Genomic DNA, 12,551 nt, shown 5'->3' with positions numbered 1-12,551 from the left:
GCAAGGTGGTTTGTACCAAATAGGTTGAACAGTGAGTAGAGCTTCTGGTGCTTCTGTTATATTCCTTTCACCTAGCCAGATTGGGTCACATGGGGTAGCAGAAAACGGAAAATAGAGGTCAAAATAGGTATGACCTGTCCTCCTCTTACAATGCTACATGAGGTCACTGTTATGAATGGTATATCAACTGACCAGTTTATTCTGTTTCAGCTGAGACAGCAAAAATAAAGAACCAATTCTATTGTTTTTTTTCTGCTGACCACTCCACACAACTGGAAGTTTCTCGCGCAAATTGACAACACCAGCAGAACAATAATCTCTTGGCATTGTTCTGGTTGCTTCTACAAACTGAGGCAACACTGTTGTGTAATGTGTTGAAAAGGAAGAATGATATCACAGATTGAATATAGTTATCAATGCCCCTCCAAGAAATGAATAATCATCTACGCAACATCTGAGCTGAATTACCTTCGGTGCTCATGGGTGATATATTTCCAAGTTACTTATCTCTACAGAAAAAAAACTCCCACACTGATAAATAGTAACAGCCACACCATTGAAAAGATGTGTATGTTTAATCACATTGAACTGCCAAATGATTCAGGAGGAAACTGAACATGTTTGAATCACAGACATTTCAGGAGCTATCAGAAACACCATTCCTTGTTTATATCGTTAAGACATCAAAACCCAGATTTATTAGCCCACATATTCCAAGTCTCTCACGATATCACCACAGCAACAAAGTCAGACACCAGAGTAGTGAAACATAATGGCATGTCAACTCTGCTCTATGCATTATGGGATTAATCCTAACTTGTATGTATGTGAGTGTGTGTGTGTGAAACCAACAAGGTTGATTCAAGACAATGTTAGTCTATCTAGGCCACCCTGCCTACACCTCCCCTTGATCTCCTCACACTCTGTGCAGCAGCAACCCAGCAGCTAAGACATCCTAGTATCGAGCACCTAGGTCTGCTCTAGGACCGTGTTAGCCCACTAAGATGAAGCCTAGACTATAAGTACGGGACCTTACATGAGTCTTCAGGTCTCAAGTTGTAGCTCATCACATGGGGCACGACTTAGCAAACCACCTCAACTAGACACATGCAAAACTCAAACTTTCGCATAAATCATGCATTTATGTGAACTCAAGATTTGTGTGAAAGTGAAAGACATGCACACATCTGAAGTTAGGATTAGTCTCACTGTAAACAATGCAGAAAGCACTTTGTACTCTCCAACATCACTATGCAACCTCTCTCCCCAGTCACCTTTAAAGGAAATGGACCAGTCATCATTAGGAGGTTGAACTGTGCCTTTAGCTCAGAGCCAGGTCTGGAGGCAGCATGGCCCATTACACCCACTGCTACATGGCCAGATGCTGCATGATGGGAAGTGATGTTTTAGTACCTTTAGGCCCCGTGGATTCTTTCAGGGTGGGTGGCCTACACTGCCAAGACCATGGGAGAGACACACACACACACAAATCGGACATTGTGTTGGCTAACATACTATATCCATAGAATGATCAAACGCTACACGTTTTCAATGACAGATGACTTACACCATGTGATTCTGAGAAGTGGGAAACAAATCATATTGGCAGACAACAGTTTGGTCGCACATTCAGACTGCATTGGATAGCGGATAACCTCAGAACTAAGTAGACATTTCCATAGTAACGTTGCCCTCTACTGCATCTACTTTAAGACCTTAATCTTGTAACCTCCAACATCAGGGAGATCAAAAGTGATTTGTTTTTCTTCATTTGTAAAATTGGGTTAAAGCACTTGTCAATAGACTGGCTGCTTGGTTTGGGGGTGGGCAGACATACATTTCTCACTCGAGAGTGATGTTTGAAATGGGGGAGTGTCATGGCACTTTAAAATACCTGTAGATTCATACACACAGGTTGGTAGTCAAGAGTTTATGGAAGGGGAAACGTAGCTATATATGGAGTACCATTCAAACATAAAATACCACTCTATTGAATATGTTTAATGTGTAAAAGATTTTGTCTTCATTGCGATTCCTCTATAGCACACCAGGGGATGCCGAAATACACACACTCCCTTCATGAATTAGTGTGAAGAGTGCTTATATGGGATGAATGGTGAGACAAACAAATGTTTATTATATAACAGTTGATAGGGGAGCATGAAAGCAAATAACTGAGGGGAATAAATGACAGCAAACAATAAAATCAATAATTTTTTTCAAGTGAGCATATCTCAAGCCAAGGCTCTCGGCTCATTTCCCATGGCCCAATATCTCAAAAATTGCCGGTCACACATCATAAAACATCTCTATTGCACAAAAGTTTGGCTGTGGAACAACCCAATCCTAACACCTCAGGTTTTTTTTTTTTTTTTTTTTTTCCTTGGCTCTCATTTTAGTCTGTAAATCAAGACACACAAGGACCTTTCCAAAGCACCACTAGGATAATTTCTCTCATCATACGTTTTTTCAATTTATTTTTCAGTCTATTGATCTGTTTCTGATTAAATGTGCCAGTGTTCTTCGAAATAGGTCGAGATATAGATATATCTATGTTTGTGATGTGTATGTGTGCCTGTGAGGTTCTTCTCTAAACCAGTGGGTGTTGTTAATGCGTTTGGACACATTCTGTATTTCCTGCAAAAGAATCAACCTTCTCATTCAACTTATTTCGTGGTCCATTCCAGTGCAGGAGGAGCCAACTGGGGCAGTAGTAGCATTTATCAGTTATATTATTACTTTTTTTTTATGGTTCTGTTAATGCAGTTCCTAAAACAGAAAGCAAAGAAAGAGAGACTCTTAAACTCTTAAAAGACCCGAAAAATAAGAAAGTATGTTTGTCCTTCCAAACAGACAGACAAAATGGAACGAGCAAAAAAACAACAGCAGAGAAAAGATGAGGAAAAAAAACTTGAGCGACAGTCGCAGGAACAGAGAGGGCACTTCTTGGAGTCAGTTCTCTGTCCTGCGACGGTACGTCAGTTTACGTTTTAGGGTTCCGGCGTCGGGGTGTTCAGGCGCTAGTCCCCCTCCCCTGCCACCTGCCATTTTGTAGACCTGCATTCAGCAGTGGAAGATGGCAGCTTCGTCGGCTGGGAGCGTCAGTGTAACTTTTCACCTGTGGTATGTTAAGAGCTGGCCAGTAGCTCCTCCCTATTCCACCACCCCCTTCCTCCAACCCCGCCCATAGAGTCAGACAAACCCACCAACAGTGCTGACCCACGTCAGATTAGCTCCAATACAGCACGTCCTTTGGACAGTTACATTTTCATTTCGACCAATACTGCAGAAAAAGCGAAAGAGGCATGGAATCCCAAAACTAATCATCCTAAACCAACCATCTCAAATTTCAGGTATGCGTTTCTTTCGGGGGGGTTTTCCCCCCAGTCACTCTTGCCACATAGTCTTTCAGAAGTGCTGAGTCATTATGTTGAAGTGTGATGGCCAGAGTAGGGTACACACCAGAAGTCCAAGGCAGGCTGGCTGGCTGGGCTTTCTCCACCCTGTGCTTTAGTGGGCAGGCCGGGGCAGGGAGGGGGGCCTGTGTGGTGGGTGGTACTGTTCTGGGAGATTGGTTTGGGGGAGGGTGGGGGGGGGCCTCAGCTGGCAGTGGCGCGGGCCATGAGATCCTCCAGCGCTTTGTCCTGATCATTGTTGTGCACCAGCAACACCTCCTTGATGGCGTCCCTCTCGAAGCCCATCTCGCCGAAGCGCGACATCAGCTGCAGGAACTCCAACGCCTGAGACGCAACACACAGAAAGACAGGGTCGGGTTGGATATAGAAGAGAGAGACTGGGTCAGGTTATATATACGTGGTAGAAGAGAGAGAGAGAGACAGGGTCAGGTTAGATATACGTAGTAGAAGAGAGAGAGAGACAGGGTCAGGTTAGATAAAGAAGAGAGAGAGAGACAGGGTCAGGTTAGATATACGTAGGAGAAGAGAGAGAGAGACAGGGTCAGGTTAGATATACAGTGCTGCTTGAAAGTTTGCGAACCCTACAGGGATGGTCATTATTTTTGTTTAAAATATTAAAATGAACTTATAAAATCTTTATCTAAACCCCAATTCATAATAAAGACATTCCAAATAAAGGACACAAACTCAGTGCATTAGCATTGATAACTTGGAGTAAACGTCTCGTATAGCCACTAATCAGTCTCTGACATCTGTTTTGAGGGATTTTTGCCCACTCCTTCTTATAGAAATTAGCCAATTGAGTGAGGTTTGAGGGGTGCCTGGCATGAACTGCCCGCTTCAGGTCCTGCCACAGCATCTTGATTGGATTTACGTCAGAAGCATGACTTGGCCAATCTAAAACACAAATCTTCTTTCTCCTGAGGTCATTGTCTTGTTGGAAGACACATACCCATTTTCAGCACAGCTTTAGCTCCTTGACTGATGGCTTGACGTTCTGTTCAAGAATCTCCTGGTATACCTCAGAATTCATGGTTCCCTTTATGATGTGGAGTCGTCCAGGTCCAGAGGAGGAAAAGCAGCCTCAGATCTTGACATTCTCACCACCATGCTTGACTGTACTGTTCTTTTGGTGGTCGGCAGTGTTGGGTTTTCGCCAAACATAGTGGTTTTGATTGTGACCAAAAAGGTACATTTAAACTCATCTGTCCAGAGAATGGACTTCCAGAAACCTTCAGGCTTGTCCAGGTGGTCTCTGGCAAAGTTAAGACAGGCAGTTTGGTTCTTTTTTGACAGCAAAGGCATCTTTCTAGCTACTCTCCCATGAATGCCATTTTGATTCAGTGTTCTTATTGTTGAAGCACAGTTACCTGAGATGCAGCAAGGGAGGTCTGCAAATCTCTAGATGTTATGTTTGGGTTGGCTTTTATCAGATTTATTATTTTTCTTGTGGCTCTTGGGGTTATTTCTAGGCCGAGTTGCTGTCATATTAAATGCTCTCCATTTGTAAATTATTTGCCTCACAGTGGACTGATGGAGCTCAAATCTTGTTGAGATGATTTTATAGCCTGCTACCCTCTTCCTGATGTCCTCTGAGATCTCCTTTCCTCTCGGCATGGTGTGTTTTGCATTCACCTGTATGGGTAACACAAAACTGACCAGGTTTCTTATCTCTACTTATCAGAGTCCCACCCAATTTCCTAAAGATCTCTCCTTTGATTGGTTCATTTGGTACCCAATGATTCTACTGATTCTACTTGATTTAACCAATGCAACTTGGGGTTCACTTATTTTTGCACCTGCACTTGATTCCCTCTAAACCAGCATCTGGAATTGGTAAATATAAACTTGTTATGTCAGATAAAAAATATGTTTTTTAGATATAAAGAATAAAAAAAATATAAATTTAATGGTAAAAAAAATAAAATAAAATAAAATATTATAATCATCATATTATACAAGGGCACAAGGGTTTCACATACTTTCAAGCAGCACTGTACGTGGTAGAAGAGAGAGAGAGACAGGGTCAGGTTATGTATATGTAGTCGAAGAGAGAGAGAGACAGGGTCAGGTTAAGTATATGCAGTAGAAGAGAGAGAGAGACAGGGTCAGGTTAGATACATGTGGTAGAAGAGAGAGAGAGAGACAGGGTCAGGTTAGATATATGTCGTCGAAGAGAGAGAGAGACAGGGTCAGGTTAGATCTAGAAGAGAGAGAGGCCAACGCACCACCTCTCCCATCACATTTCATACACGAACCACAGTGTCATTCTGTATGTCGACTGTCAAGGGTTTGTATCATTACGTAGGCTTCATCAGCGGGCGTGTGCCTCGATTGACAAGGCGAGCCACACTGCGGACTTACCTTCTCCTCAGAACACTTGTACATCTCCAAGCACTCCTCCACCGCGCTGGCATCAAAGCCCCGCTCACACAGACGCCCGTGGACAAACAGGTAATCTAGCACCTGGGACACAGGAACACAGGGTGGGACACAAACCATGAGGACGGCTTTATGTGTTGGCAAAGCCTTGATCTAAGACAAGGTATGGGTTAGTCCAGATTGACAAATATTCAACATTTTTACCATTGCTGTGTTCAGGTCTAATGATGATGATGATGATGATGATGGCATCTAAATAGAAATATATATTTTCGCAATGCAATGTAGGCTAACTGGCAAAATGTTATCAACTATTAATGTTGCTAACACCTAAATAATGATGCTGTAGGGAGTAGGACCACATCCCTGGAAAGGGTGTTAAACTATGGTGATATGGTAATGGTGGTGGATAGGGAGTGTTTTTGAGACAATGAAAAACCCTAATCCAAATGCAATTATTTTATTCATACCAGCATTATTTTATTGTCTGGTGGATCAAACACATCAGAATACACACACTGACAGACAGACAGACACACAGACAGACACACACAGACACACACAGACAGACACACACACACACACACACACAGACAGACACACACACACACACACACACACACACACACACACACACACACACACACAGCACATCTCTCATCGCCTTAGACAGCTGTGCCAAGGAGGGGGGAGAGCGTGGCCCACCTGCTCCACGTTCTGGCCTTGTCTTTGCATGGCTCGGAGGACCCCCTCGTAGGAGTAGCCCATCCCCACGATGGTCTCCACACACTGCCGCTCACTGGGGGAGAGGCTGAGCAGGGCTCCTCCACAGGGGAGAGGGGCAGGCTCGGTGCCCGGGCCAGCATTGATCTACATGTGGGGCAGAGAGAGGACGGTAGTTGGATTTGTCTTTAACATGTAAACAATCTGATAGAATCTTGCAGTTTTTTTTTTTTTTTTTTTTTTTTTTTTTTTTTAAATCATTTATACTGAAACTGTCAAATATTGTGCGTCAGTGCCCTCTAACCTAAAGGCTGATGCAGGGGCACAGAAAATTGAGTGTGGCACTTGATAAACAAATCTAGCATTTGAAAAGCGCCTCTCGTCCACAAAGACCTGCATTTGAGAGGTTTTCATGCATGACTGAATACACCCGAGTTACAAATGTACCCGATAAATGTCATCCCTTTCCCATCCAAATGTCTGTGGAGTACACTATACGGTGTGACCATTGAAGAGCTTTCCATACCAGGCTACGTGGAGAGGTATTACTGTATCACACACACGGCTATAACCTATCCAATCCAAAGTGTTCTTCATTTTGCATCATTTTGCAAGGACCCAGGGGCTGCTTTGGGACTAGGCCCCCATGTCGGCCTATATTACACTAGCCAAATGTTGTCATTGGTTTGCAATCTCTACCTGTTTTGGGGCCCCATTTTGGATGTGACTCTGTGGCTCCTGGCGGCCAATCACATGAGCTTTCTGCTGGGGCTGCAGGCTGCCGTTAGGGAGGCTACGTGGGGCAGGGACCAGGACCTGGACCTGGACCGGGACCGGCAATGGGACCGGGCCGTAGGAGTCCCCAGGATCAGACAGCTTGGGGAAGGTCAGCGAGCGGATGTTGCACGGGCGATCGACCCGACCCCCGGCTCTGTCCATGTCCAGCAGCGCCACCAGCCCGTTGGGTTTGTGGACGAAGCTTCCTTTGGCTGTCTGTGGTGTGGGTGCAGGAGGAGGAGGGGTGTTGCTGCGCGAGGCCGGCCCAGGCTGGGGGGCCTCTGGCGGGGACACGGACTGCGGCTGGTGCTGGAGGATGCTGCGCAGCTCCTCCCGGTCGTCCAGCGTCTTGAGCTCCAGCTTATCGAAGGGGTCTTCCTCGCGCTCAAAGTCGGCCAGGTTGAGGCTCTGCGGCTGCGGGGTGCTGGGCTTGGCCTGCCTGGCGGGGGCCGGCAGGGGGGTGAGAATGTCGTTGTGCCGCAGGCCCGCCATCACCGGGTTCATGGCTGGCGGGGGAGGGTCCTGCTCCCCGGTTGGGCGGGGCCCCTTGCCTCCGCCACCCAATCCCAGATTAGTGTCCTGGGCGGGGGGCTGGCGCTCCCTGCTTTCTGACTCCGCCCTGGCCAGCGCCTCTGCCGCCCGGGCCTCTGCAGCCCTCGCCTCGGCCAGCTCCTCCCCCCAGCGCACACTCCGCACCTCAAGGGAGAAGTCATACTGTTGTGAGGAGTGAGAAAGATGAGAAGTGAGAAAACGACCAACGGCCTAATCATTGCAGCCACATGACAAAAGACTGAATCAATTCCAGCCGTTCCACAACTAATTAATCCGCGTAAACATGGTCATGCAAAAGAAGGGTGACTTGATGGAACCAGGATTGAAATGACTCAATAACTCTTGAGGGTGCCCTAAAAGTATGTTGGTATGGACTGACATACACGTGTAGTTCAGAGGTTGAATTAAACACAGGAAATATATCTCGTTGCGTTTTGTAAACACAGATGTAATAAAGACATTTGATTCGACTGTCTGCCTTTTCACCACATCTCACCCCTAGTTCACGCATCGACGTAGCGTCTCTCTGCACACCTCACCTGTGCTTCAGCTGAAACAAAACTCTCCTGAACAATCAGGTTCACACACACGGGGTCATGAGCAACACGTCAGCAGATGTTAAACACAGCTGTTTACCTTTCTCTGCTTGTTTTCTATGGCTGCCTCGTAGCAAAGTAGCCAAAGCACATCATCACCCCAAACAAAGATTAGCTTCAGGCAAAACATTGTATAGGCAGGTGGGGTTTGACTGGTTTGGCTGTGTATTTGCAAAAAAAGGTAAGCCTTTTGTGAAGGTGCAAGACGGTTTTCCCTGAAGCGAACCTCTGACAGTGGATTGTTGACATTATTCAACTTAACCAACCAAGTGTAAGACGACTTTGAATTAAAGTGGGTGTGTTTCGTTTCTGTAAGCTAACGCAACCTCTGTAGTTAGTTTAGCAAAGTGATAGGAGTACTCAAATACTGTATATAGAAGGAGCACTCAAATACAGTATGTAGAAGTACCTAGTGTTCTCCATCACCCATGTAATTTCAATCATTGATGCAATAGTGCCACATTGACACTGTGGGAGTCTTTGGAGACGACAAAGAACTAAATTCTGGGGGGAAATGCTGCCAAATGGACTCACCTGCATGTCAGCGAGCACAGAGCCACAATCAGGCAGGCAGAACCCGACGGGGAGCCCCACTTTGGCAGGGCAGCGGAACTTGTCGTTGATTTTGAAGGGAACTTCATCAAGGTAGCTGATGGGTCCTAGGGTGATAATAAGGGCCTGAGTAAACACTACAGCCAACTAAGAAGGCACCTGAATGAAACATGTAGAAAAGAGAGAAGCTCGCCAAAACAAAGACACACTCACCATTGTTGTGGGTATCTGATCCAGACTTCCTCGCAGCCATTTAGAGACACTGAGGAAGAGAATAGAATGTAAAAGCACACACACACACACACAAAAGGAGAAACTAGTGAAACGGCATAAAACCAAAAAGATCAACACCACATTGACCGTAAAAAGGACAAACTTCACCAATGTTTAATCTCATATTAATTATCTCCAATGTCTACACTGTGAAAACAGCGAAAGGTTCTTTATAATAAAATAAAAAAATCACCTATGATCTCATTGGGAATTTCAAAAACTACAGCCACAAGTACCCTCACCCTGGCTGGAAACCACTAGTTTAGGAAATTCACTGATACATTTTCTAAGCTTCCCCCATGACATCACAGGGGGTAATTTTTGTAGGACCTTTGCCGATTTCAGATATGTAGACACTTACGATGCTGGAGGTAATATGAAGTTAAAAAGTGGTGGAGTGCCCCTTTAAGCAACACCATCTCTGATGTCTATACCTGTGAACCCATAATCAATCTAAAAATCCGTAGTTTTCTTTATTCAATTGTGCTTAGTATCGAGATTGACCGAGGAACGGGGTGGTAATAATAACATAGCTACCTGAGGCTGCTAGCTCACGATCCAAAAATGCACCACAGCTTAGTGACCCCCTGGAATGTTAAAAATAGTGGAATGTTCCTTAATCTAGCCTCCCTATCTATCAGAGGGATATGTGAAGCGATAAACAAAACTCTGCCTCTTCTTTCGTCCTGGGTGACACTTCACACTCAGCAGACAAAAAGGTGTGTTTTGAAAGGCAATGGGAGCGTCACATATGACAACAAAAGTATGTATTGTTTGTTAATAACGTCGGGCTTAGCTAAGCCCCCTGGTACTGGTATGAGGAAGTACGTCACGTTATGAGTTGTGCCTGTTTGTACATGCTCACTGTGTCAACTGTTCATGAATATTCATATTGCTCTGGCCTTGCTGCTCACTGACTGGTTCCCGCTCATGAATACAATAAATATTCATTATTCCACCCTTCCGTGTTGGCAGACAACGATTCCCATTAACAATTATCTTTGTGTATATGCAATATAGGAGCAAACCAAAGCAAATTTGCTTCTTATGTATATTCCATGGTAGCACAATATGGCAATCTACTAAAGCTTGACATCAGGATTACTTGACAATGGGACAAGGAAAAGAGAAATGGGAAAACAGCAGGCAAGATGCTTCCAATTTCCATTTTTCATAAAAAAAAAAAATAAAAAAAATAAAAAAAAAAAAAGACTGATGCAACAGCACAAAATAGCTTGAGGAGAAATTCTCAACTCAAGCCACAAGATAGGAGCGGGGAGCATGAAGGGCTGTTTTGTCTGACAACTGCCCTTACAACGACACAGCTTTCACTTCACAAGAAAATTGGTTCAAATCAGTAGGGACGTGATCCGTCCCGCTCTCATAAAGCAGTCTTTTTTTATCTGCATGACCAGAGTATAACAGAGAGCTAGCCTACCCTGTAGTTAGTCTTTGCAAACTCTCTTCCTGTTTTTTGGTGGTTTTGTTCCATTGATTTGCATCTTAAGCCACATAGCCTAATCTGATTATTTGGTCACGCCATGCCACCCATAACACATGCCATTATAAGTACATTTGACTGGAACCGCTGTTGTTCAGACGTAGCATAAGTAAAACGATGATAAGTGTTTACATCTAAGGAGTGGGCGGCTGAGTAGTTAATTCATGTTGATGAGAAGGAACAATCAATCAATCACTCAAAAAGATGTAGTGTGGGGGCGCTTAGTGGCGTAGCACGCTAACGCGCATCGCACCTAATCGCAAGGTTCCTGGTTTGATTCCGACCCTCGACGCGTCTTGCATGTCATCCCTCCTTTCTCTCCCATCCTTCTCTCCCTGTCAATCTCTACTGTCTCTATCCCAATAAAGCAGAAATGCCCTAAAAAAAACATTTAAAAAAAAAAGAAATGCTAGAAAAAAAAGTGTGCAATAATGCATCCAAGCCGATTTCAGGGAAAGAGGGAAGGCCTCGGTGATGAATGACAAATGCTCAATTGTTATTTTGCATTATTTCGGCCCAGTGTACAGTATAACTCTTGATCGAATCTATATGGGACCTGTCTATAGCATTTTCAGATAGCTTAAACTAAAGATCGAGGGACATGAATCAACAACATTATTTACAAAGTTCATCTTGGTGACAGACTGTCAGCAAGTGGATTATTTGCCTAAACCACATGTCACACCACTATTCAGCAAGCATACATCGCTGTTTAACATGTGAGCAATGTACACTGTAGCTCGTTATGGTAGGGTGGACCCCGGCAGGTACACTATGTACTCTACCTCGGGACCACATCGGCAATATAGACACGTCATGGAGGGAAACTCAATCGGAATGTGTTTGCTGCAGTAAAACATTATTGACTGGCCAGGTATAACTTTCCTCCGGTCCAAATCGACCCCCCCAAAAAATCATTATCGCAACAGTTGACGTGAAGTCACGTAGGCTAGCAAAATACTAGCTAGCTATACACAACTGCGTGATCTAAACTAATTGGCCAGGATCATGGGCCGGAGCTGTACGTAGCATAATCAAATCCTCATCTCCGTTCAGAACTTTGTTTGAAGATCCTTCTCATGACAAGGCACACGAATACCACCCAGCTAACGTTATATAGATATCTCTATGCATTAGCTACCGTCGCCGCTAGCTAATCGGTGCTAAGTTAGGAATTCAGCCAGTGAAACCAACTAGAATGTACAGACACTTCTACTGCCATAACTGGCTCCCGGACCTCAGTCACTGACACTGTGACAGCTAAGTCAAGCTAGCTGCTCACTACTCTCTCGACTGGTGTTAGGTTACTGCGTCGCTACACAACATTACTGACATTTTTCTGACTAGCCATACATAACACGAAGGCACCAAACTAGGCCCTTGGCAGAATCCCCGAAGTCCACATCATAGCAATTCTAGGTTGGCTAGCATTGTAGCTAAGCTAGCTTCTGTGCGGTGGTGGCCTGTGTTGTGCGGCTCGTTTACTCCCCCCTGCCACCGCCCCTCCAGAAAACTGCCACAATATCTTCAACATCAGCCCTCTTACCCGTATCTGCTCCGCCTTGCGTCTCAAAATACTTATTTACGCCTCTCCGCAAACACACGATCTCTCAAGTCTCCTTTGAAATAAGTTTTATTGAAATCGAAATCTCTTTCCTGCCTCATCGTGGGACGCCATCTTGATTTGTCCGTTCCTGTCTGACGTCATTTAGTGACGAAAGCCAGATAAATAAACACGTAGCGCCCGACACGTTTTAAGAGAAGTCTCTGAAATTTGCT

The 12,551-nt window shown here is 44.7% G+C and overlaps 1 protein-coding gene across 2 annotated transcripts; it reads right to left on the bottom strand.

The window, feature by feature from the left end:
- Nucleotides 1-2,100: 2,100 nt before the first annotated feature.
- ubap1 (ubiquitin associated protein 1) lies at nt 2,101-12,456 on the bottom strand. Of its 2 annotated transcripts, none has more exons than XM_083668658.1 (7): nt 12,319-12,456; nt 9,212-9,260; nt 8,981-9,105; nt 7,221-8,012; nt 6,504-6,668; nt 5,781-5,882; nt 2,101-3,740 (listed from the first exon to the last, which is right to left on the bottom strand). In XM_083668658.1, the coding sequence occupies exons 2-7, from the start codon at nt 9,249-9,251 to the stop codon at nt 3,600-3,602; spliced, it is 1,365 nt and encodes a 454-aa protein (XP_083524784.1). In that variant the 5' UTR covers nt 9,252-9,260; nt 12,319-12,456; the 3' UTR covers nt 2,101-3,599. The 2 variants fall into 2 exon arrangements, with proteins under 2 accessions (XP_083524784.1, XP_083524785.1); XM_083668659.1 differs by having other exon boundaries at nt 7,221-7,994.
- Between the last annotated feature and the right edge of the window lie 95 nt (nt 12,457-12,551).

The sequence above is a fragment of the Argentina silus genome, assembly GCF_951799395.1.
Source record: "Argentina silus genome assembly, chromosome: 4".
Classification (NCBI taxonomy): domain Eukaryota; kingdom Metazoa; phylum Chordata; class Actinopteri; order Argentiniformes; family Argentinidae; genus Argentina; species Argentina silus.
This window is presented reverse-complemented; position numbering and strand designations above follow the sequence as displayed.